Source organism: Puccinia triticina, chromosome 2A (assembly GCF_026914185.1).
Source record: "Puccinia triticina chromosome 2A, complete sequence".
In the NCBI taxonomy this organism is placed as follows: Eukaryota; Fungi; Basidiomycota; class Pucciniomycetes; order Pucciniales; family Pucciniaceae; genus Puccinia; species Puccinia triticina.
In genome coordinates, this window is record NC_070559.1 from 4,260,092 (window position 1) to 4,286,690 (window position 26,599).

General features: G+C 47.9%; 2 protein-coding genes across 2 annotated transcripts; one reads left to right on the forward strand and one right to left on the reverse strand.

Moving 5' to 3' along the window:
* Positions 1 to 19,900: 19,900 nt before the first annotated feature.
* On the forward strand, positions 19,901 to 22,993 carry PtA15_2A448 (uncharacterized protein; the record flags this gene model as incomplete). The annotated part of the gene is made up of 2 exons (XM_053166470.1): positions 19,901 to 19,924; positions 22,799 to 22,993. The coding sequence occupies 2 exons, from the start codon at positions 19,901 to 19,903 to the stop codon at positions 22,991 to 22,993; spliced, it is 219 nt and encodes a 72-aa protein (XP_053017689.1).
* Positions 22,994 to 23,327: 334 nt separating this feature from the next.
* Positions 23,328 to 25,111, reverse strand: PtA15_2A449 (uncharacterized protein; the record flags this gene model as incomplete). Its single annotated transcript, XM_053166471.1, has 4 exons — positions 23,328 to 23,405; positions 24,308 to 24,548; positions 24,642 to 24,712; positions 24,857 to 25,111. 4 exons carry the CDS (start codon positions 25,109 to 25,111, stop codon positions 23,328 to 23,330), a joined length of 645 nt encoding a protein of 214 aa, XP_053017690.1.
* Between the last annotated feature and the right edge of the window lie 1,488 nt (positions 25,112 to 26,599).

The window sequence follows — 26,599 nt, forward strand, 5'->3', positions numbered from 1 at the left end:
CAATCTCGACAAGAGCCTATGAGGCCACAACCACGGGTCGCGACTCCACCATTCCAACCGGCGCACCCCTCCAAACCAATCATCATAAAAGATCCAGGGCTCTATTACGAAGGAAGCCAGTTTATGAAATTCCTGACCCGGTTTGAAAGAACAACATACGCACACGGAGCTTCAGATCATGACAAAGTAGTCCAGATCTTACGATTCATACGGACGGAGGAATTAAAATGCCAACTCGAAGAAATGGACGGATACGATGATTACGACTGGGCAAAACTTCGAGCAGAAATGGTCACAGCTTGGGGAGGTTTGGACAACACCATCATGTATACTGTGGATGATCTAATCAAGGTAGCAAAAATTCAAGCAAAAGAAGGAATTTCAAGTCACCGGGAATACAAAGCGTACCCCAATCCTCAAATATCTAGTAAAAAATGAACACATCAGTAAAGAAAGCGATGCCGGAATCCTATTTTTAAGTGCATTCTCAGCGGAAAGTCAACGAAGTATCAAGCGCACCCTAGTCAACAAGAATCAACTCCCAAGAGCCAAGGACGGAAGTAACAAGGCACCAAAATGGGAAGACTTAACTAAGGCTGCAGAAACCGAAGTTAGGGTAGATGAAGGCTATAATAGTTTCTTGCATTTCTCCGAATCAAACCGACTAATGCAGAAAGATCTGGATACCAAGAAAGGCAACGGAAGACGACGAGAACAAATGCTGAAAGAAGCCCCAAACAACAAAGCTGTGGAACAAAAACTTAACGATTTGCATCAAGAATTGGCAGCTCTCAAGCAACAGATGAAGAGTGACCCACCATCAAGTTATAACAGACAAGGCCAGTCTGACAAACAGGAATTTGCCAGAGGAAACTCCCGACCCTCCACTCCACTGTACGAGACGATGGTTTGCTACTATTGCAAGCGGGAAGGCCACTCCACATCAAAATGTCCGGAATACTTGAAAGATGAAGAGCAAGGGCTGGTTAGACGAGCAGGAAAGGACTGGTTCCTACCAAATGGGCAGCACATACCCTGGGTGCCTTCTAGACCGATACAAACAGTGGTAGCCACAGAATCTGCAAGACCAGAGATGCAAGAATCAATCAGGAATCTGGCGAAATCCCGTCAAACCGGAAACGGTAACACTCCAGTAATGAAGGCTTCAGTACAAACCGTGGATTGGAATCCCCCGTCCTTAGGGTCGGAAAATTTTATGAAAACTCACGCGGTCACTAGAGCAGAAGCTCAGAAAGGAAGACGCGGAGTTAGGATCCAAGAACCAGAAAGAGACACCATGTATATTGATGAAGAAGAGGAAGACAATAACTTGCCAAAAGAAACGCCAAGGAAAGCACCTGGGAAAGTTTGGAGTCGAGAACAAGTACCAACTATCCTGAAAAAAGATTCACCGGAAGAAACCCTTCTACAGGACTTGGATCACGTCAAAATTCCAACGACTTTTGCGCAGCTCACAGCAATCTCACCTTCATATACGGAGCGAGTCATTGCAAAGCTACAAGGACGACTGCCAGGGAAGAATACCACCACTTACATGGCAACAGAAGCCACAAAGGTAGCAGCAGCAATGGCCACTCCACCAGTAGAAGATCAATTGGATCCATGCTACTACAGTTGCGCCTTGGGATATGTAACAGCCGAAGTTGGGGGAGCTAAAGTCGATTTTATGGTTGATTCTGGGTCTATGGTAAATGTCATGCCCCAATCAGTAGCAGACGATCTGGATCTAGAGAGGATACAAGTCGACATACCCATGAAAGGAGTTGGCGGAGCCAGGTGCGACATCACGGGAGTAGCAGAAAACTGCCCAGTAAGAATTGATCGATTTGCTGGACCTGCTCATCTCTTCATATCACCAAAAGCGCAAGACTGCATCCTGGGACGTCCCTTTCTTTTTGACTACGGCTGCACATTGGAGTACCATGATACCGGGGAGACACTCTCTTTCCAAGGAACCAAAGGAAGGCGGGTGTCAGTACCTCTAGCACGTATTGGTCAAGGGCGAGGTTGGGATAATTGAAAGGATCTCAGTACCAACGTCGTGAAGCCAGACATGGGCCAGAACCCCACTTCTACTATCAATGATGAGGAGCAAATGTTCAAAAAGAAGACAAATGATCATTTTTTATAAATACCGGCGTTCATCTAGGGAAAAACTCACTCCAGCTAGTCAAGCGGGTTATATCTCGAGCGCCGGGTTTCTTTGACTGGCTTAAAAAAATAATCCTCAAATCAATCAAAACTCTATCAAGTAAAACAAAAAAATATTTCTTTAAATTGATGCTAACAAACAAGAATATTCTGAACAGCTTTCTCACATTACTCAAAATGTTCAAGACAAAACTACGGGAAACTCGGGCAAATAAGCCTGCATCAGAAAAACTAAATCACCACACAATGGTTCTTGTCAAAACCACCACCATATTGTCAACAGTTTCTAAACCCAGTCCCACATACAAAGAAACGGAGGCACTACTCACAAAAGGGCTAAGCATAACGTTTCAGGATCAATTATGTCAGAGCTGGAGGGAGGGACAGCTATGGTGTATGGCTAAGTATAAGCCTGTAGCAAAGAAGATCAGACCAATCAATCAACCAATTCCTCAAGCATTAAATCCTCCGCTTCAACAACCACCACTTTCACAAGATCCTTACAACACACCACTTACGCCAAACCCTCCGGACTTCAAGCCTACCGCGAGGATAACGGAAGAACGCCTGAAGGTAGTTAATTTTGGACCGGAAGGATGGCTATGGGAAGAAGAGTTGAAGCTCTTCAAGAATCTAATCCTTATTTGGGAAAAAGCCTTGGCATTCAGCCCGGAAGAACGAGGACTCTTGAAGCATACCTATGGGTTACCGTATATTATTCCCGTGGTGGATCACGTGCCTTGGCAGAAGAAACCAATTCCTATACCGGCTGCTGTTAAAGACGAATACGTAGAATTGGTCAGAGAACGAATTCGTACAAAACTTTACGAACAGTCTACCTCCAGTTACTCAAGCCCGGTCTTTTGCGTACTTAAGCACAACGGAAAATTGAGAATAGTCCATGATCTACAAGAAATGAACAAAGTCACAATTAAAGACGCAGGGCTGCCACCGGCAACAGAAGAATTTGTAGAATCATTTGCAGGACGCGCATGCTACGGATTAGGCGATATCATGGGAGGCTATGATGAGAGAGAATTGGCTCCGGAATCAAGGCCTTTAACCACCTTTGACACACCTTTGGGTAGATTCCAGCTCACAAGACTTCCCCAAGGTGCAACTAATTTGGTAGCCGTGTATCAAGCACAAATGATGTGGATTCTTCAGGATGAGATACCAGAACACGTAGGCGTATTTATTGACGACGGCGGCATCAAGGGACCATGTTTAACATACGATGACGAAGTACTAGAGGAAAATCCAGGAATACGGCGTTTCATTTGGGAAGATGCGCAAACACTTGAAAGGGTTTTGTTTTGAATCAAAGAGGCTGGACTAACCATTTCCGGGAAGAAATTTGCCTGCTGTGTGCCTGCCTTGGATATAGTTGGTCACGTGGTCTGTAAGGAAGGAAGAAGGGTCTCAGTTCTGAAGAAGAACAAAATTACGACATGGCCCACCCCAAACAATCTTACCGAACTACGAGGATTCATGGGAATAGTAACTTATGTTAGAATCTTTGTAAAAAACTTATTGGAGATTGCAGCACCTCTCAGGAAGCTCACAAGAAAGGATACCAAGTGGTGCTGGGACAATGGCTGTAACCACACTTTTGAGTGGCTCAAGCAAATAATCGGAGAAGACATTACACTGAAGAAATTGGACTACTCGGAACACGGAGGACTTATCGTGTTGGCGGTGGACTCCAGCTTCATCGCAGCAGGAGCAGTGCTCTCTCAACAGGAGCTTGAGACAGGGTTAAACCAACCAGTGTTATACAAATCAGTGGTATTTTCACCAGTGGAATCAAAATATTCTCAGCCAAAACTTGAACTCTGTGGCGTGGCAAGAATCCTCAAGAAACTACAAACACTTCTCTGGGGACAGCACTTCGAACTGCAAGTTGACGCTCAATCTTTGATCCAAATGATTAACGCCCCTATGACCAGATGGGTATCATTCATCCATCTCTTCTCCTTCAACATGGTCCATAAACCTGGGAAAACATTCACAATGCCGGACGCGCTCTCAAGGAGACCAATAAGCAATGAGGAAGACGAGTTCTATAATGACGCAGAGGATTTTGACGAAGACAAACTAGTAATTAAAGCTTGCTCTCAGCTCCAATTTTTTTCGGCTGCATCCACCGAGCTCTTGGAATGGGAAGCACCTGGATTTTGGACAGATCTTAAGGAATATTTAAGGACATTACCCAAACCCCACGCTATGGATGTGGACCAGTTTCAGAAACTCAAACGAAAATCAGCAAATTATTTCATTCAGGATGGGAGACTTATGCAGAGGCACTCACCCATGGCCCAACTAGTTATATCCAAAATTGCCTACCAAAGTAAACTTTTGAGAATGACTCATGAGGATCTTGGGCATCGAGGACTTGAGGAAACATACCAGCGACTAGTTTGCAGATTTTGGTGGCCAAGCCTGAAGAAAAAAGTGAAGTTATGGGTTCAGAGCTGTGCACCATGCCAGAAGCGGGACCCCTTAGTACCTCGGGAGATACGACATCCAACAGGGGAAAGCAGCTTATTTGGACAAGTAGCCTTGGACGTCTGCCACATCAAAGCCGGACGATACAAATACTTACTGGTGGCCAGAGACGACTTATCCGGATGGGTAGAAGCAGCCCCTTTGGTCAAATTAACAGCGGCCACTATTGGAAAATTTCTCTTGGAAGAATGGGTCTACCGTTATGGCGTAATCAAGACAGTCTCAGCAGATAATGGGCCTGAGTTCAAGAACGAGTTTATAAAAGCCGTGGAAAAGATTGGAGCGGCTTTCAAACCACCCACTCCGTATTATCCGGAAGCTAACGGAATGATTGAAAGAGGACACCGACCAATCAAGGACACCTTAATCAAGATGTGTGGTGAATCTGGAGGAAAATGGAGAGAGTATCTTCCATTAGTACTCTTTGCTGATAGAATTTCAACCAAGCGAACGACTGGGTACTCACCCTACGAATTAGTCTTTGGCCAAAAGGCGGTTCTTCCAGTCAATTTAGAAATGGACACCTATCTGGGAATTGATTGGACTGAAATCAGCACAACAGAGGAACTTCTGGAAGCCAGAACTATGCAGCTGGAACGCCAAGAAGAGATCCTGGGAATAGCTCACAAGAAGTTAATGAAAACTAGGAATTCTTCGGTCAGATACTGGGATCGAAGGATGGCGGCTAGGCTCCGTAAACCTTTAAACCCAGGCGAATTAGTGCTTATTTATAATAAGAGGTTGGAAGACCAATGGGGCAAGCTTTTTGCCAATCGCTGGAATGGGCCTTTTCGAATCAAGCAACAGTTACCAAAGGGTTCTTACATTCTGGAGGAATTGGACGGGGTAGAACTGAAGAGGGCTTACGCAGCTTCACATATTAAACGGTTTTACCCACGAGGCCAAAGCTTGGCCGATATTCAGCATGACGAGGATCCCGCTCAACCTGAATCGTCTGATGATGTAGAGGCAAACTCCAACACAACCTCTGACGATAATGCATCCATTATTTCGGACTAAGTCTTTCTCCTGGACAAGAGACTAAACTGTTCAATGATAAACACTGGTCATTTTTTTTAAGTTGGGGGAGGAACTCACATTCTTTTTCTCAAAAACTTTCCTTGAAAAAAGACCACATCAACTGATCAAACAGACAAACAGAATAACTTACTCATTCAATTGACCTCACTCACTTCAAACAAACACTCTTTTCTTTCTCTCCTCTTTTCTTTTTTTTCTCTCTCTCTCAAAGGGAAGGTTGGGGACAACCTGTGAAGTTGGGGGAGGGGGGGACTGATGGATTAATTCTCTGTTAAAGGATAAACATAAGATAACATCATAATAAAATAAAATAAAATAAAATAGAATAACTAATCATTTCAGGGGGTTACATTTTTTTGGGGGGGTTTTCTAAAGTATATGTCGATTTTTTTGGCTTTCTTGTGGAAATTTTGCCCCAGGAGTCACGAAAAAAAAGAAAAAAAAAAAGGACAGGTAATCTAAAGAACGAAGGAGAAAACAGGTTAGGATCACGAACTAGACCGTAAGGAAAAAGAAAAGATCAACTTACAGGATCAGTCATCTTGAAGGTCCGGTCGAATTGCGGATTGATATTCATCCGCCATGGCTCTGAAAAGGAAGAGGCGTTGGATCCGCTCGTCGTTGCTGGAAGGTCGACAGCGGCGACAGAACCTCACAAAGAGAGAGGCAAAGGTTTGGTAGAGACGATGGTAGGCCGCTGAATCGATCGGATCAGCATCCGGGTCCTCCGAAGCATCTTGATCAAGGAGAAGAGCGATTTGCGACTCTTTTAAAAAGGGATAGTCGGCAAGACAATACTCACCAGGGACGTCAGGCGATGGAACTCAATGAGAATTGGTCATGCTGACGTCCCCATCAGAGTCAGTAACCTCGTCCGCGTGAAGGTCGGGGGTGGTATCCCGGGAGGCCTCAGGGATTGGGTTCCAGGTGCGAGACTGGACAACGCCGGCAGGAACCTAAAACAAGTCAATACCTTAACCCAAGGAAACACAAGGTGGACGAAATTTAGCTTACCCCGGATCCCCAACCCTCAAAGCGGCTGGCACCTCCTGTGGAGGACGTTGCTGATTCGGTCATTGCCTTCTGCGAAGACTCGTCGGATCTAGAGGTCTCAGGAACTCTATAAGTGCCGGTAGGGGCCTCGGTACCCAACATCTCACAGTCCGAGGTCGGTGACATGAGGTTACTGGGGCATGGAGCCAGAGGGAGAACCCAGCTCTCATCTAAGAAGACCCGGTTAGAGGACAAAAACTACCAAGAATGAATCAGTCTTGGGTTTGTTATACACAAGAGGACAAAAAGAGAGTACTTACGTCACGATCCGAGTCGGTCGCCGGTGGGAAAACAGGCGACCCAGGCAAAGGACCCGGGTTGGGGGTCTGGTGCCGAAATACTGGTGAAGTCAGGGGATCGCCAGTGGCTTCAGGACTCGGGGCGGTCTGAAAGCAAGGGTGCAACCCCACGAATCCCGGGGGAACCCAAGACGGAGACGGGGTCCTAAAAGCCAATCCTGGACGAGTTGGCGAAACAAGCTGAGGGCAGGAGAATCAATCAGATCCCTGAGGCGAGAATAGTCGGAGCGGATCAGAACTTACAAAGGGGTCCTCGGATCGGGGATGCAAGCCTGGGGGAATTCAAGGAGGAGACGGAGTCCTCACTGCTGAATTCGGACGAGCCGGTTCTGTAAACTGTAACTGGATCGGATCAGCGGCCTGAGGAGGATGAAAGATCCGGTTGGATACTTACCGAAGCTACTCTAGCCGCCGCGGCCGGATCAACCACAAATGGGCGGGCTTCAGGGCCTCGAGCGGCCCGGTTTCTAGCGCCGTTGGGCCTTTTAAACGCGTCCAGGCGAGCCTGGGTCCACTGGATCCAGGTTGGCGTGATGGTCTCAGCGTGATAAAGGGGCCCATCCAAAATCAGGATGGGGTTATGAACGGAAGACCCCGGCTAACACAAGCAACACGAGTTAACGGAAAAATAAAGATAACTGCGCTACGATATAAACCCCTACTTACACGCTCTGAAGCGCCAGCGGAGGCCCCGCGATTTCTTAAAGGATAAGGGGTAGGGGGAAAGTAAGGTCTATAGTATGGACGGTAAGACATAATGGTAATCAGTTATAAGTCTGGTCTATAGTAGAAGTAGACGGGTGAAGAAACGATGAGGTGGATGATGGACAGAGAAGGAGGAGAGGGACTCGTTTTATACTCACCTCGAATCCTGTGAGGGGCCTCTGGCACTTGAAAGAACGATGATGGAACTTGCGCCCCACGGACGGGCTCTGAACGGAAACCGGGACCCGTACACGACTAGAGCAAGTATCGTTCGACTCGACCGGTTACCAATGCCAGATAAAGTCGAGTAGAACGGAATACGGAACCATCTCACTCCCCGGGACTGATGGTTTACGGACCCACGGCCAATCATCATCAGATGGACGACCGCTTAAAAACAACCAACAACAAGAGGCATCTCAGCCTCGCCACTTTACCGCCGGCTACTGCATATATTATGGACTGGAAAAATACATACCTGGTCGACAAACAGACCTCCAACCAAAACCCGCGAAGACCTTTCAACTCGGTGGCGCGAGCAGTAGCGGCAATCAAACCTGACAGCTGCATCAACTAACGTAACAGCCACCCAGCTATCGAGGAAGGACGCAAAACGCACTCACTTCAAAAATGAACCCTGCTTACCAGCAGGGTTCAGGCTAGTTGTTGGTGTGGTTCAGGTGAGACCTCGAGGGCACCGGCGGTTTGACCTTGGCGACAGTGACGTGTCGGAAGGGTTGGAAGATCCGCGAAGTCGGGTGTGCAGGCTTGAAGTCTAACCCCATACATCCTCGCCCCTGAATAGCCATACCCTCCGAAGAAGGTACGGCCTATACACATACCCCCCCCCCCCCCCGTACCGGGGTAAGGGCATACACACTACTCGGACCCCGGACGAGCTTCATAGACATGAACGGGCGGGTGTGATCAGTACAGCACACCCGGGCCCACAAGCCCGTCTAGATATCGGTCAGGGACGGTCCACAGGTCCCCGATCACTACTCAATAAGCGGGACTCGCGGCTCCAAGCGCGCGCACTCTAGAGCTCCTGCGCAAACACTGCGGCCGCCACCATAGCACAAGCAGCACCACTGCGCAACTGCGCACCTGCGCACCTGCGGACTGCGGACTGCGCACAGCACTTCGACTCCCAGAACTGACAAAAAGTTCTTGTCAAGAAAAATCCCAAAATTGACAAAAATAAAATTTTTGGCCAATTTTCACTCTGCGGACCCTCTCATGCCACATTGCCCAAGAGAAGTCAAAATAACCCAGCCTCCAAGGATTCAGCTAATCCTCATGTAAAGTTCCCACTTCACAGGTTCAACAGTTGGGGAAATAGCACTTTTTCACGTCAAAATTGTCTGGGGACAGACAATAAGTTGGGGGAGGATGTGGTAGACGGAAAAGTGGAAAAATAAAAAAGTTTTTTTTCTATGCCACATAATTACTCATACTAGGCCTCAAGATACCATCAAATGGACCCCAGAAATGGATTCTACGGCCAATTTTACCCCTAGTCACAACTGGAAGCGTCACTGGAGCCCCTCTGGATTGGAACCTACACGCCCTTGGACAATGGACACCCATCACACGTTCAGCATACCCAGTCACCAGCCTGTCACAAGCCTCAAATCAAGGATCACAGTATTATGCTTATACACATCACAGGATACAAGCATACATCTCCCCATCAGACTATAGTCATCACATAGTATCAAGTACTCTTTTATTTCCATATTATGATGTCATCCCGCACTGATCCTGCAGTTCAGACGTCATTTATGCACCCCCTGCATCCACCTGTCAACTAATGCAGCCTAGTGTCACTTTGCGCAGCCTTTATGCAGCCCTACTGCATGCTTATGACATCATTTATGTACCCCTGACACATTATGACATCATTTGTATCTACTCTCACCAGCTAAAATCCCTCACACTGTTGTCCAGATGAGCTGAAACCCTAACCCACAAGGCCTCTGGGGCTCCACTTCTGTCTATATAAGGAGCTCTCTCCTCCCCAGTTGTCAGGTCCTCAGTTCATCACTCACCAATCACAGTCACCCCCAATATTCACCCTTACCAATTATAACCAACCCTTATATAAAATCATCAGCTCTATACCTTGTCAATCAAACAACTCATCTTGAGCCAACCTACCCTATCACTTGAATAAAACTTGCCAAGCATAGCTTGGTGGGTCTTGTTGACTGATAGCATAGAAGGGCAGAGTTTGCACCTCCATCATCCCCTTCTCCAACCAGCAAAAAGGTTCTCAGGAACACTTTTGAGTCTTACACCGGCCTTTGGAAAATACCCTCTCCGACAAAGCATATGTCGCGGGAATGGCTAGGTAACATCGAGCCATTCTGGCCAACATGGGGAGTGATTGCTGTCGACTTTGCCAGTAATCAAGAACGTTTGTTCCTTTCAGCTTGGGATCTTCTTTGAGATACCGGTTGATCTCAGCATCAATTGTGTCGACCGGACCGGTAGGTCCATAGAACTCAGAATCAAAGAAATCAATCTTGCTTCCCCGGTCTGGAGCTTTGCTAGGCTGGCTAGTTTCATTTTTGGCGGGAGGTTCTTTCTGGTACTTGGTATTGAACTCTTTGGCAGTACATATCCGAGAAAATTGGAGGACTTCCTCAACTGAGATCTTGTACATATGTAGTGTTTATTGATGAAGTTGGAATGTTTTTTCCAGAACATAGACTTGAAAGTTGGGTCGAGGATCATCACACAGAAGTAGATTCCCGCGGCTTCTGTTGGTGTTTCTTTTTCTCTTCATGTTGGTTATTTGGAGGTTTCAGAAGATGATGCCACCAGACTCTGGTTGGCGGTTGGGACTGACAAAAAAAACCTAAGCACCCGGGTGGTTTGGTGTCCACCCGGGTGAATTCGGATCTGGGCGTTGGGATGGGTATGGCCACCCGTCCCAAACCCCGGGTTACACCTTTTTTCAGGGCGCGTCTCTAAAGTGGCGACACACTGAATAGAAAAGAACAAGTGGTGAGTTCCTAAAGAGGAAAACACGCTCAACTCAACCACGGTGCGGGAGGAGAAAGCCGAGCCTCCGGTGGAGGGGCTGGTAGAGCTTAGTCGTACCTGAACCCTTAAGGTGGTTCGTGAAACTCTAGCTTACCTTAAAAGGTAGGGAGTGGAAGAAAACCGGATGAGGCCGGAGGTTGGTACGGAAACGGAGCGGTGGAGGATGAGCGTAGTAAAAGAGAAAGGAAATTAAAGGATATGAGATGCAAATAGAAGTAAAGCCCCGGTCGTTTGTATCAAACAAGATGGACGGGCATAGTATTCTAATAATGGTCTAAGGAACCTCCTCTTGCGCGGATTCCTGATCTTTCATAGCCCAGGAGGCCGGGAACTCAGGCATTCCGTGTCCTCACGGTGTTCCTGTTTGAGAACAATCCACGCGTAGAACATTTGCATGTTTGTGCTCATTCAAGCACAACAACCGGTGAGAATCATCTAGCCAAGCGTGACAACCAACAGCAGGGATTCACATCTGGTTGAATCCCCAGCTTGTTTGCGCTTATGCGCGCACGCGTCATCTGTGGTGCGTGTTGTGCCTGGAATGGCATTTGGCGTGCACCCGTCTTCTGTGGCGCGTGTTGTGTCAGCGTTGCCACTTTCTGGACTAGCCAATGGCTGACACCTTTACTGGGAGTCATTGGGTGCGCCGCTATACAACAAATTGGTCCCGGTGCAGTGGACTGCAAACATGCTGTTGAGTTTTTGTCCTCTGGACTCTTTCTTGTCTGCCTTCTGCCTCAATCACATTTTGTCCTTCTCCCTGAGGCTACTCACTCAATTCTTTGATCCTATCCTCTTTTATGCATGCTCTCATCCTATGGTCTGTATGTTGTCTTTGTTCATGTTGGATATCTGTACCAGCCTTGTGACCTTGATCCCTGCCTTGATTAGATCATCAAACTTTCCTTATACATACATCTTATCCTCTGATGTGCGCGTGCTCTGATTGTGATAGTCTTGATTTCTTGTGACATTCATTTCTGTGAGATTCCATTGTATTCCATTCAATTTCTCATATTCATTGTGTTTCTTAACCACAAGTCTGCCTTGTGTACAGGACCCAGGAAAGCCCCTATGTAACACAGTAACCTAAACTTCCATTTTTTTTTGAAAAATTCATGCATTTTTGGAGCTCATTCATACACATTTTGTGTGTAGGTTCAGAGCTTGGTCTAAAAATTCATACAAATTTTGTGCCTACATTGTTTGTTGCCAGAATTGATGCTGCTTCCAAGGGGGGGGGTGCAAGAAAAGAAAAAAAACTGGACACCAGACTGCTGTAACTGTTGAGGGGGGGGGGGGGGGGAGGGGGAAATGGGGTCACTTGGGCAGGGGAAATAAAAAGGAAAGGACATGGGATGCAACCTGTGCATGGATTGGGTGGCGCGGGGGGATGTCAGCCTTAGAGATACATCAAGTATCCAAAAGACTGCAATAACTTAGTAAATAATAATAATTAGTGAATTATTATTGCAGAATAAGATTCCTCATCATAAATTAAGGGGGGTCACCCACTCAAAGTACCCCCTTATTCCTATTCCTTTATGTACTAATTGTATAAATAAGAATTGGCCCCAGAAAGCGCCCAAAAATAGTATTACATACAAAAATTTAGTAAAACAAACAATGTACATAAAATTAAACTGTTGTACATTAATGAGTAATATTACTTGTGTAAAATACCCCGTGAAAGTATTATGTAGACTTCTACTGAAGCTCTTTCACATGACAATTGGTTATAAACATGTCATGTGACAGAGTCAGGGAAATTAGTCTATTACAATACAATTACATTACCCACAGCCAAGCCCTTTTCACGGCTACACCCCTGGATACTCCCATAGGGAGAAAAGGACTCAGTGTTTACGCTCACTGAAGTCCCCTCTATAAATAGAGGCCTATTTGGCCCTCAGGAAAAGATCCCCCAGACTATTCACCGCCCATAAACTGTAAGTTTGCCATGAATATTCTCCTCTGCTACTATTGTAGCCCCTTTTCCTTATAAACCATCCCCAGCACGTAAATCCACTGGATTAAACCCTTTAAATTATTAAAAATCCCTTATTAGCATATTTAAAGCTTTATCCTTATAAGTAGTTGCCGTAAGACCACCGCCTCTGTCAAGCAGCCAATCAGTTTAAGCGCTTACCACCTACTTTTCACGCCAAATTGATTCCCTGTAATTAATAATTATATATTATTAATTACATAATAAATCCTCCTCTTTTAGAGAATGTTTAAAACCCTTGTAGTGGCCATATTTACCACGTAACAAGTTTAGTAATTTACATTACTAGTGTTTACATCAGCACAGTTATAGTGCTAGGGCCCAAAACCCTTAATTTTGACGGGTTTTTGCCCTAAGCTTCATAAACAGAGCTGTCAGGGGAGGTGGATTGATATAATTTGTATCTCCTTGCAGCGGTGGTACTGGAGCCGCAGCCAGAGGGTAGGTGGGTGTGACGCTGCTCCAGCCTAGAATTGCAGACTTGATTCAGACTGAAAAATCATTACAGACAAGGCTTTCAAGCTTACCTGGAGCCCTAGCTTAACAAAGCCTCTTGGTCCAAGGGTCCGGGGGACCCTGCCCGGTGTAAGACTCAAAAGTGGTTGTGAAACCTTTTTTCTGAATGGAGAAGGGGATGAAGGAGGTGCAAGCTCTGCCCTTCTATACTACCAGCTACAAGACCCACCAAGGTAAGCTTGGCAAGTTTTAATAAGTGATAGGAGTGGTTAGCTCAAGATAAGTTTCTCGTGACACAGTATAAAAAGGTTGTTATTCAGTATGTAAAAGTTGTTATATGTAAGTAAGAGGGTTGAGTGGGCACGTAAGTGTTTTGGGTGATGGGTGAGTATAAAACTTGATGAGCAATAAACTGAGGAACTACAAATGGGGGGGAAGAGAGCTCCTTATATAGACAAATGTGAGGGATTTTGGCTCCAGGGCAGCCCCTGAGTGAGGTATTTTAGCTGGCCTGTGCTGTAAAACATAAGGGAGCTGAGAAGGAGTGGCTGTGTACAATTTATGCAAGGGGTGCATACATGAGGAGAGGCTGTGCCAGATGATATCATAATTGATGCAAGGGGTGCATAAGCTGTGCAGGGAATGATCATGTGATGTAATAAGACCAAACAAAGTGGAGTTAGAAGGAACTAGAATGTGGGGAACCATTCAGTTGAAGGGGCACAGCCTGCAGGGGCAGTGCTGCATGATGTCATATACATAACAAACAAATCCAAACCAATATATGTAGTGGGGATAAAATGGTGCGGAGAAATGTGATATGAGGCGCCTGAAAGGTGGTTGACTGGGTGCTACAGGTTGTCCAAAGGGTCTAACTTCCAGTGTAGTGGGGCTTCAGTGATGCTTCCAGTGGGGACTAGGGGTTACTTTAGCTGTGGATTCCATTCATGGTGTACAAGGGAAGGTATCTTGAGGCTTTCTGTATGTACATGAGAAAAACTTTTGATTTTTCACATTTTTGAGTACCACACCGGAAAGGCCTCCGCAGGAGAGGCTTATGAGTTATGTCTTGATTTAAGCAGGAGCAGAAAGGATCTGCTACACTAAAAATCCCAACTAATATAAAAAAACTGAATACAAAGAGTTTTAGGTTCTGTTCTTGCGAGGAATTTGAGCGACTTATCTATCTTGTAGCTAGAAAAACAACTCCTGGAGTCCCAAAAAATTTGAGCCTCATTTGGAAGTGCATTTTTGATCTTTTGAAAAGGTCAACAGATTGTGATAGAAAAAATCTGAGTAGACCAAATTGTAGAGAAAGAAAAGTAGCATAGGGTACAGATAGGGCGTGGAGAGGCTGGGGGAGGAGCTATAAATTTTTTAAAAAAAGCTCAGCCAAATGAACTTTCTGCTCCCGCGTAAAATTTGGGATAATGCACAAGTCCCTCCCTGCGGGAGGGGCGGCTTTGCTGCCAGCCACAGCGCTCCCACCAGGGAAGAATTGTGTTAAGTTAGCCTTGAGCCCCTGATTCTCATACATTTTTGGTTAATACCCCCCTTTCCCTCATGAAAATTTCATACAATTGAGGTGAGTACCTTCACCGGCCAAAATGACCATTCATACATCTGGGGTGCGTAGGTTTTTTGGTTTTTGACAAAAAATTCATACATTTTTTTTATTGTGTTCCATAGGGGATTTCCTGGGTCCTCTGTGCACCTAGTCTATATTTACCATAGAATAGCCCTGTAAACAACATCACCATTGGTTCTTTCCTCTTCATGTACGCGCCATCCTCTGAGCCGCATCTGGTGAGCACTCTCATCTTGAGCTCTTGAGCTCCTCTTTGAGTATCCTCTGAGATCATGCCAATCTTTCATTATCCAAACACATGCTGGAACAATGTGTGTCTTCCTTGCATTTGCTAGTATGGATTAGCTCAGCTCTGGAGAGCTGAGGATCAAATTCTGGTCATCTTCCTAGAATGAGGGGTTCCATTCATGCAGTGTAGGGGAATGTCTCCATCTCTGCACTGACGCTACACGCGCAGGGCGCTGAAAAACGCGCGTTATGCTGCATTACAGCGCTTTTTAGTGGCATTTTGACATTTTCTGACGCTAAAAATTCTGTAGCGTAGCAGAGGGAGTGGCACGCTAACACTGCAGAAAAAGCGGGCCGCAATTAGCGCCACAATTCTAACACTAAGTATAACCACATTGTAGTGTAGTGTGGATCCCATTGTTGATATAAATATTAAGCAAGTGTTACATTAATTGCAGCCACTCATCTCATTCTCATATAGCATTCAAATTTAATTCTGAATGGATGGTGGCTGGTGCTTTCCTGGTGCTCCCAAGAGTGCTGAGGAAGTGGTTCCAAGCTGTTCTGCTTTCCTTCCTCTCTACAGAGCACCAATAGGTGATGAGCACTGTGGTGTTCACACCAGTGCCAAATCAGGATCATGGATGCTTCAAGATGGTGGACTTCAAGATACAGAATGCAGAGTGAGATATTCAAGGTTCTGCTTTGAAATCCAGGTGCAGTATGGTCTGCAAGGTCCGCCAGAGGCAGAGTTCAATATTCAAGGCTTGATTCAGATTCCAAAGTATTCAAGGTTTCTGGTTCCAACATTGCTCCCCTCTGCAGTTTTTTTCTTTTTTGTGTGGTATTGTGTGCAAGAGTGGTTGTAGGTCTGTGCGTTTTTCAGAAACAAGGAGAGGATGAAACCTCCTGTGACATCCTCCTCCTGGAGTCACCAGGGGGGGAATTGTTGCACTCTTCAGAGAGTGCCAGACTGTAATTTGGTCATTGGAGTTGTCTGATATCAGTCCAATGCCAGTACTAATTTCAACTTCAACTCATGTGTATCTCATGCTCAAGTCACCCTGATGCCTGGGGGAGCAGTTTGATGTTATGATTGGTCTGGCGGGGTTGAGAGGCAGTCTGGTGATCCTAGCTAGAATGTAGATTGCTAGATGGGGAAACGGTAATGATCTCCCCCCTGCGCCTCTAAGTAACAGAGGCGCATGACATGTATGTAAAAATGAGTGACATGACCTCCCGGGGCAGCGCACGGCGCGTGAACGCGGCTCATAACACTACCCCGCCCTTAATGCCCAAGCCCCCGGCTCTGCGCCCTCGTCCTCGGGCGGCATCAAAAAACCCCGTAGGGAAAAAGCCAACCCTCATTGTATTCGCCTTGTCCTCCTGTGCCGTCACGTCGCATGCGGGAATTATTTTTTGGAAATTTTGACCAATTTTTGACAATTCTTCAGGTTGCTGACTGGTTCCCACAAATTTGACTCTGGCCCGTATCCCTTCCATTCAACCAAGTATTCCGTCCGCTTTCCCCTTTTTCGGCAGTCCAGGATCCCCTCGACTTCCCACTCCCCTTCTAGTTCCACTGGCTCTGGCGGTTCCTTTACGCGGCCATTGATTGTATCCTCTTCAGCATTCCTAAGTAATGAAACGTGGAAGTGCGGGTGCACTCCCTTCATAGAATCAGGCAGGGTCAGCGCATATACCAATGGTGATATCCTGTTAGAAATAAGAAAAGGCACCAGCCACTTGTGAGCTAGTTTGGGGCTGGGTCTTGTTGTTGAGATGTTTTTTACGTTGAGCCATACCGCGTCCCCTATCTTCCAATCAGGTGCCTTCCTCGCGTGTTTGTCAAACTGGACCTTCATAACTTCCTGAGCTTCTTCCAACCCAGCCTTGAGTTACACGTGTTGCGACAAACTGGAGCAGCAAAGACGAGCGGAGAGAGTGTGTTGGAAGGATAATTTCAACATAAGATGAAGTGAGGAAAACAATGAGAAAGAGAAAGAAGATACTGACCTGGAGCAGCAAAGACGAGCGTAGAGAGTGTGTTGGAAGGATGGGGAAAAGGATTTGACCAACACTGCTGCTCCAGGTTATATAGAGTTCGGAGAGAAGAGAAAAAGGATGTCACAGTATGTGATATGTACATGACACAAAAGATTGAAGCATACTACAAGATGAGCCACCTCAACACCACGTGTGTCTCCTCCAGTTTCTTGAGGCGTGCATCCACCGCGGGGATGCATTGGTCGTGCACCGGTATGCCGCCAAAGGTTAGGTCGTATCCGTAGTTCGCCCTAAACGGCGACATTCCAATGGAGACGTGGTCCGCGTTGTTGTGTGAAAACTCTGCCAATGGGAGGAGGGGCTCCCAGTTGTCCTGGTGATACCCCACAAAGTGTCTGAGATACTGTTCAATTGCTTTGTTGACTATCTTTGATTGGCCATCAGTATATGACTCGGGCTCTCAACAACACACCTGATAGAATATGGAAATGAAATAAAGAAAAGATTAACAATTATAAGTTCAATTTGAGGATAAGGAAAAGGTCGCATACCTGCGGCGATGACGGCGCAGATTGATGATTGGATGAAAGGAATGGTTTGGCAATGAAGGACGCGCAGAAGACAGTCTAGACATATCAGAGGGAAAAGAAAAACAAATAAACAAAATAAGGGATGATTCAGCTTTTGGTTGAGTTGATTTGGTTTTGATGTTGGTTCGGGGAAATTTGAACTTACTAGTCTTTCTCTTCACGATTGAATTGTATAAGCGCATGAAGAAAAAGACTAGCAGGTTGGGGCGGGGCTGGTAGCTTTTGATGGCGGGGAGTGGGATTTGCGGTTAGGTTTAAACTGAGTATATTCCGGATGCAAGTGAGAATTGGATGAGAAATGAATTTCATAATCAAGCTTTGGAGTAATTGCATAATCTAACACATGACCGATCAATGGTAACACCAATGCCATAACTGGTTGATGCATCTTCCATCCACCCAATTTTGGTTGGTTCCAGGCTTGCAATCAGGCGGGTTTGTTTGAATGATAGAAAGGTCTGTTGCCAGTACTCAAGGTCGTTCCGTACGTCCAACGGGATAAGAAGGGCTGTTCTTCTATGCACCCAGCTGCACATCCATCGGTACAAACCGCAGAGGTATGAGCGCAGTTGAGGCAGCATGTAAGAGACATGGTTTAGCCGTCCGGCGAGGATCTCAGCTTGGTTATAGGAAAAAACCTCTCCTACGGTCAGGAAGGCTTTGACTTGTTTTCTCCGTTCTGCGAGTTTTTCTTCTGGTAGTTGAACAGTTTTTTCATTTGCGTTCCAAATAAACCCTATGTACTTCTGCTCTGCTTTGAAAGGCAATACCTTTGTCGGGTTGGTTTTGACGCCTAGCTCGGTTGATCTTTTGATGATTTCGTCCATGGTTACCGTGGACAAAACTTCCTTGATAAACAGATTATTGTTGACCCAGCGGAAGACGTTGACCAGGTCGAACTCAGCTAGCATAATCTGTTTCCAGGCGTCGGCCGGTCTGCCAAAAGAGACGCAACTGGCAACACCTCCAAAGGCGATCCTAGTATCAATGATAATTTGGTCGTTGAAGTCTTTGAGCATCAGGAAGGGCCACTGGTTTGGCGCCGTGGGAATTTGCCTGTAGGCCTTTTCCCAGTCGAAAATTGCCAAAAGGGCTGGTTCTGTGCAGTCGCAAAGGAAACAAGACACCGCCATGAAATCATCCCAGGTAGTTTGAAATTTGGCTTTGTCAACAAACGAATTGACAGATGGGACTCGTAGATTGTTATGCGGGAAAGAGAGGTCCTTGATCGCTCAAAGCGAACCATCTCCGTTTACCACTGCCCCTAAAGGGTTTGTCCTGAAGAAGCTGAAACAGTCCCATACCTGCTCTGATTGGAAAGGACCAAACATGCAACCCTCTTGAATTTCTTTGGTGATTGACTCCTCAATCTTTCCACGCGCCATGAGTGCCGATTGGTGGTTTGGAGGAGCAAAGTACGGGATATCCTTGCCCAGGTCGTGGGTCGGGATCCCTTGGTCAAAACCGTGTCTGAAACCCTTGATAACGTCTTGGAACTCTGGAAGCAGGCCTGCAGTGGAGAGCGCTGCCTCCCAGGCGTCTATATCCATATCACATTCGGCTTTCACCGGCCACTTTGGGTTAGTGTCCCTCTCTTGGGAGCTCTCACTCACGATCTCAATAGGCTCGGACTTGTTGCCAAATGGGGAAGGCTCTCTATAGAGTAGCAAAAGGTATTTTCCAAATTTGGCTTCAGTTCACCAGGTTTTGCATTACTTTGATGTATGATAGGAAGGAAACACAAATTGGATGGGCTCGACAAAAAGGACGACCCGTCTGTTGGATGTGGGTACTAATATGGGTTTGGGCCTCAGAGGGTTGAGATTTTAATGTTGAGCTGGATTGCTCAGAGAACCCAGTGTATATGCTCAGACAGGGCTAGACTGTGTTGTCTGGGGAAAGGGGGTGGGGGCGTGTTGAGTGGAAAGGCAAGAGAAAAGGGGGACGGACAGCAACAGAGGGGGAATAACATGGAGGAAGGGGGAGCAAAAATAGGGAAACGAGGCCTACGGTCTGTTTGGTCCGCTGCCGGATTGTTTGGGGCCCTGTCCGTTAGATCGCTGCTTGGCAAAGGCTGGGTTGAAGTTCTTTCCCAGGTATCTGGAGCTCTTGGGCCTGCTTTCTTTTGGCTTGGCTGGGAGATTGTTTGCGCCTGGGCCCGGGTTGGGGTTGACGGAGGTCGTGGCCCCAGCTTATGGAGCAGATCTTGAAGCGCTTGGTGGGTTTCCCCGTGCTTGTTGGGATTTAAACCAGTGTGGGGGTTGCACCCAAACCTTGGTCCGCCAATAGCGTAAGGATTGCTGTCCCGGAAGAAGAGCTCGTCTAGTCGTCTAGATTCGCCGTAGACGGTGTCATAGACCTCCTGCCTGAAGACAGAGATGTCGGAAAACGAGGAGACCCTGTTCTTGACCACGCGGTGAGCGAATGCATTTTCCCGAATCCGGATGTTGTAGCGTAGCGCAACCATGAACCGGTCCTTGCGTAGGATTTTGTCTGCATTCATTTTGTGCAAGACAATCCACTGTCCTAGGGTTTCATAGCGGTATATGTTGCGCATTGTTATCTAAACAGGAGTGGTGTCTGTTCAGTTTGTCAAACGTTTTGGCAGACTTTCCTAAGAACATGGGAGATGTGATGATGCTTACAAGGAATTCTGAGTAATTAAGGCTCCAGTTGCTGTAGGACATGAGCCACTTGCTCGGGTATTGGTAGCCCGTGTAGCGCATTCCTCTCTCCGTTGAATTATCATTGTTTTTGGGACGTTTCTTGGCGTGGTACTGGAGTGCCGCTTCCTGCCATGCTTTATTGAAGATTGTTAAGGGAAGTGGTCCCTTCAAATTAAGTAAGTCCCGTTCAAAATGTGGGGTAAAGCCCACCCCTTCGTGGGAGTTAGTGTGACCCCAGTTGAAGTTAACACTTCTGACGGTTGTGTTCTCTTTCTCGCCGGTCAGGGCTAGGGGCGGCTCCAACGTGAGGGCATGTTTGAACGGTTGCTCAGATGTCAATAGGGGGGTCGCTGCTGGTACCAGGGTGATTGGGATTGTAGCTGGCTCCCTGGGAAGGGGGATGATAGGATAGTTAGGAGGTTAACCCATGCTACAAATTCTGGGTTTGAGGAGTATCCTACCCTAAAATCATTGCCTTGTAGCAATTGAAGTACATGTCTGACTTCACTTGGTCACCGTCCCTCCCGGCTTTGAGAGCCGCCTCAAGCATGATTGCGACGAGTTTGTCTTTCCCTCTTTCAGCTGCGTCGGTGGGCTGGGATTGCCGCTCCACCGTCTCCGGAACGTTGTCAACATCAATCACTGCTTCAAATGGAATCAGCAATCGCATTGTTTTGTTCTTGACGGGCAGGTTTGTTTTTTGGCTTACTGTGTTTAGCCCCTATTGCTGCTGATAGTTGGCTGGTCTTGGGGTTGTTTGCTTCTTTCCCTGCCGTTTCTGGCGTCTTAGGGTTGCTCGCAGTGGGACCTCCTTTAGCTGTTTTCTTTGTAGATTTTGTCTTTTTTTGTGCTAGTGGGTTTCGCCGTGGCGTTTGGTTGGGGGTTGGATGGTGGATCGGAAGTCACTTGTGGCGGGGGATTTGCCTTTGCAGAGGGATCTGCGGCTTGGGAGCGGGTCAAGCGAGCCGTTACGTCAGCGTCATTGCTGGGGCTAACAGGGTTGGCTTCCTTCATGCTTGCCGAGAGATGGTCAAGATTCTGGGACATAGCTAGTGAGGTTACGAATAGACAGAAGTTAAGCTATCACTCGGAAAACTAGTATTTGCGTATGAGGGGTAAAGATAGGGCCAGGGAAATAGGGGTCTGATGAGGGTAACCGGGGTCACGAGTGAGAATAGAAAGAAAAGATTTTTCTATTGCTGATCGCGATAGCCACTAGGAAGATTAAAGCCTTCTGGAGGCGACAAGGGGACAAGGGGCGGGGGAGAGTCCTGGGGGGACTATGCCGGCGGCTCTGGTCAGGGTATAAATACCCTTCCTTATCACTCCTTATCGGAGTAGCTTCCCCATTCGGCCAGGGCCTGTGGCTCAAGTCAGCCGACCTCGTCTGGATCCGGAAATACCGGTCACCCGGTCTGGCTATCTGTCACGACTAGACTCGGAAGGGCTGCTTACAGCTGGCCCTTTAGGATCGGGCTGAAACCCCAACCGGAGATGGGCACTCCGGCGACCGTAACGGGTCTCAGGAGGGCTCCTCTTTAGCCCCCCTGTGTCAGAGTTTCAGCTCCTTTGGCCAAACAGGCTAGTTCTGGGTGCGCCATCGTTTTAGGTCGGCCTGGCAGGGGTAGACGGTTACTTGGACAATACCAAACTCCCGCTGCGCTCCCGTACAGATGACATTCTTCAGTTTTAAGCTAAGCATGTTTGGTCGTTCCGTACGAGTGGGTAGTTATAAAGCCGGCATCGTCCGTCGGTTCCTGCTTGTCTCAGACACCTCCGGGTTTCTCTACTGAGTCAGCATCCGTTGTTCTCAGTCATGGAGACAGGGTATAAAAACACGCTGCCAATGTCGCTTTCCACATCAGCAAGACACCACCGCACACATCTTCACTCCACCCTCGGAGAAAATCTTAGCGCCTGTGCTGATTCGAGCCTCAACCGGCTTAGCCTTGCACCATCTCGCAGATGAAACTCTCCATTGCTGCCTACAGCCTTCTCATAGCTCTCATCCTCTTTGTCACAGTCGTCGCGTCGCAGGGCCGCATCCCCATCTGCCCCAATCATCCTTGCACAGTTGAAGGCACTAAGATTACACATCCTGACCTCCTTAAATTCATCGGAGCCAAACCTGTAGACACGTGTAGAGTAAATGGTTGCAGAACAAAAAGTCGGATCCCACAGTCGTATTATTTCTGCGAATCACCATCTTGTGCACTCAAGACACCAGAAGGCCTTCTTATTTACCTCGTATTCAGCCAAAACAAGTCGAAAGTCAAGGACTTACCTCACTGTAGCGCTCACCCAAACGCGAAAGTAATCATGGGCAACCTCATTCCGGCAAGCGTATGCGCCGACCCCGCCGCCGACCCCGCCGCCGACTCTGCGCAAGTCTTGGCCCGCCTCGAGCGACTCTTCCCCTCCCTCAGGTCCATCAGCGTAGGACAAGTCTCCACCACTCTGGCCAACCGCGGTTCCACCAGCGCAGGACAAGTCTCCACGACCCCGGCCAACCACGGTTCCACCAGCGCAGATCGAGCCCCGATATTGTACCAGTTCATATAGGAATCCGACGAGGCGACGTCGCAATCAAGCCGCTGAGCTCTGGCGAATACTTCACATAATCACCCGCGACACAAACTTTTTGAAATCACTGTCAATTGTTATCTTTTGGCGGACGGAACGTGAATTCATGAGCCCATAGCATTCACATTTCCCTTGTTTCAACCTCTCTTCTGTGTTATCTCGTAGTCGACAAGCATAATTAGGCATTATAATTACACCGAAGTCACGTGCATTGCAATTTTGGTCTCGTCATAACTCTCTCTATCAAACCTAGAAAATTATCATACCTTGAAACTCAGCATGTCCAGACCCTGATCTCTTCTATTTTGACCGTTATAATGATCATGCCTCCTTCTTTTGCGCTTAGTTGGCATTTCAAATGATCAAAAAAATCTATTTCTTTAGTCCTTCCATCTCCTTTGCTGAGAGTTGTGCATTTAAACCAAACATAAATTTCCCGCGACGTAACGCCTTGATCAGGGCATTCAAAAGGAAGTAGACGTGAGCACAAAAAAGAAAACAGGACAGAAAAAATGGTTGATGAAACGATCTCTGAGCCCATAGACGAATGCTTTCATCCTTGATTGTTCAAGGTTCATACATTCAGATTGTTTAGTTACCAGTGATTGTTGTCATACGTGGGTGAAGGACTAAGCACACAAGTGCAATCCATTCTACCGTGCTGGACATTCATCTTGAGTCTTTCGCCGTTGGCGGTCGCGTATTGCCTGGTTTGCTATCAGGTCCCTTCTTCTTTGGTGGAATTACTCTCCACTTGGTTTGACCCGGGTACTAGTAGACTCCTCCTCAAGTCATCCCGGTATGGGCTGGGGGGATTTAGCTCTTTCCTGTCCTCTCACTGCTCCTCTATCTGAGATAGAGCTTAGAACTCTTAGGGATTCCTCCTCCCAAGGTGAGGGTAGGAAATTTCTGAAAGAGAGATCTGGATGTCTCTCCTCGTAAAGCATCTCTCCTGGATAGAGTTAGGTCTTCCGCTCTTGCAGACGACTCAAAGGCTGGAGCCCGCCAGGGCGGGCGGGTGGGGCGAAAATGTTCCTCTTTTGTCGCGGTTTGGCGGCGATCGATCGGTGTCGAGTCCGGTACGGTTTTATCGGGCGAACTATCTGGCTTCCGGCCCGGAGCTTTCTGCTGGCATCTCCCTCCCCTAAGGTATGCTGCGGCCGCACATCACTGCGTGTCATGCGCTATCTCGGCCGCGCCTCCGCCTCAGGGCGGCGCGCTGCCGGTGGTAGCCTGGGAGTCATTGGGCGCGCCGCTCCATGGACCACGCCCCCATCCGCTGCGCTCCTGTAAAGATCCAGGAAGAAAAATAGCAGAGGGAGTGGCGCGCTAAGACTGCAGAAAAAACGGACGCAGGTGCCGAGGGCCCGACAGACCTCGCCGATCTTCTCGGAGGCCTCGACCAGCCCACACATCTTCGTCGTCGCGGGGAAGGCGGAGTAGCTCGAGGATTGGTGGCGCGGGGCTGTAAGCATGCAATTGGTGTAGCGGTAGACGGCGGGATAGACCCTGTGGGGGTGACCGAACTCGAGCACGTCGATCGCCTGCACATCGAAACTGCTGGCCAGCCGGCGTGTCCTCTTCATTTCGGCACTGTGAAAGTAACTCGTCCAAGGATGGAAAGGATCAAAGAAGTAAAAAATCATAATTGGCATTGAGAAAAAACTCCACAAGAATAAAAAACACTGATTGAAACATACATTCTCGTCATCTAGTATCCCACGCTCAACGGATCTGGATGAATCCGTCAATTCAGCCTGGAATATTGGACATGGCACCATGCCTTCCAATTGAAGGCTGCCAACGTTTGAGTCTCAGCAGGGGTTTTGGTTGAAGAAGCAGCCCCGGGAGCAACGGTGCGCGGGTACTGAGTCTTTGCCGCGACAGCCTGGTCAACAAACCAGATGACAGGGTTTTGGGGGAGCTAGACTCGCGGTTCTGGCGGAGGAGGGCTCTTGGTCGAGGATGTCGTCGAGGTCTGTGTCTTTTCTCGGACCGGCACAGATGAAGACGAGCTCATGAAAGGCGTTCAGGACTGGCAGAATCATTGTGATCCAATAGGCTGGAGGCTGGGGAGAGTCGTTGCACATGATCGCCTTGTCGTTCAGCAACTCGTGCGAGGGGAATAACAAGCAGATGTGTCTGTCAGGGCCCATAATCAATCCCGGTCACTTTTGAGAAAGGGAGGTCCGGATATTGCTAAGCACCTGTGCAGGGAAATGTGGAAATGTTAGTCAGTTGGACGGATCTTGTGCTGATAAGCTCCGAAGTGACTAACCTTGGAGATTGATGGAACTGGTTCCCTCAACTGCCGATACGCGGGTTGATGGCAAGAACAGCCAATCCAGAAAATCTTTGATCCGAGGGCGGTAGAGCGTTTGATCATAGGCGGACGAGTCAAGGAGGCGGGCCCCGGGCAATTGTTTTCATTCATAAACGAAGAAGTAAAAAATAAAATCAAAACTTTGATTGCATGATGGTGAAGGAGGGAAGAAAAAAGAGGGATGGTTGAAACGGACTTGGTGATATTGGGATTGCATCGGTTCTCATGCCCGAGGTTGCATCGAGGAGGCCGAGATTGTATCAGCAAAGGCCGAGGCTGTCTCGACCACGGACACGTTCGCATCGAGCAAAAGTACTTTTGTGTTGACCAAGGCCGGTGTTGCATCGTACAACACCGGCAAAGTATTGCGCACGCCGATCCAAAAGCGCGCCAGGCGGTTTTGGGTCAACTGTTGCGTCGCGGTTGGCCGATTTAAGATCGCATTGATGCATCGGTAGCCCTTTGAGTCGGTTGGCAACCCGGTCGACACAGCATCGAGCGGGGGTTGCATCGGTGGGGGATCCGCCGAGATAACATCGACCGGGATCCTTTTCAAAGTAACATCCGTTCAAAGTGTCCGACATGAGCGCGGATACAGACAAATTGTATCTGCTTGGGTGCCAACGTAATGAATTGCGTCGGCCCGACCTCCCTGACCCCACCCAAATTTTTGGGCGACCAACCTAATGTCTCATAGCGGGATATATCGGGGTTTCTCGTCGGCGTATCTTCTGACAGCAGGCCTAGAGAATGCCTGCTGTCAGCGTATCTTCCAACAGCGGGCCTACGGAAAGGCAGCTGTCGGCGTATCTTCTGACAGCGGCCCTGCCAAATGGCTGCCGTCGGCGTATCTTGCGACAGCGGGCCTACGGAAGGGCAGATGCTTCGCATCGGGGTGCTCCGCACCCCAGTCCCGGGAGTACGGTGGACCTGGCCCGACATTGGTTGTGCCACCCAAAACGAAAACAAAAAATGATTTCTGACACTCGTGTCAGATGCATACGCGGAGTGCAGGCTGCCGTAAACAGATACTGCAGTCTGAACCACGTCCACAACCTTCTCGGGTTCAAAGGGCATGCCCCCCGACCCTTCCGCCCAGAACAAGCCCATGAACTACGGGCCAGGCCCGCTGATCAGGACCGCGCACACTCCGCACTGAGTCGGACCAGACCTCGGATTGGCCGCCGGTCCCATAAAAATAAATATGTACATAGACCGTGCGGAATACGACAGCATTCCCTCTATGGCCGCGCTACCGTGGCACTGCAGCGAAGTTGCGCTTCCCCGAGTCATTCACTCACGCCAACACCGTCGAAAAACG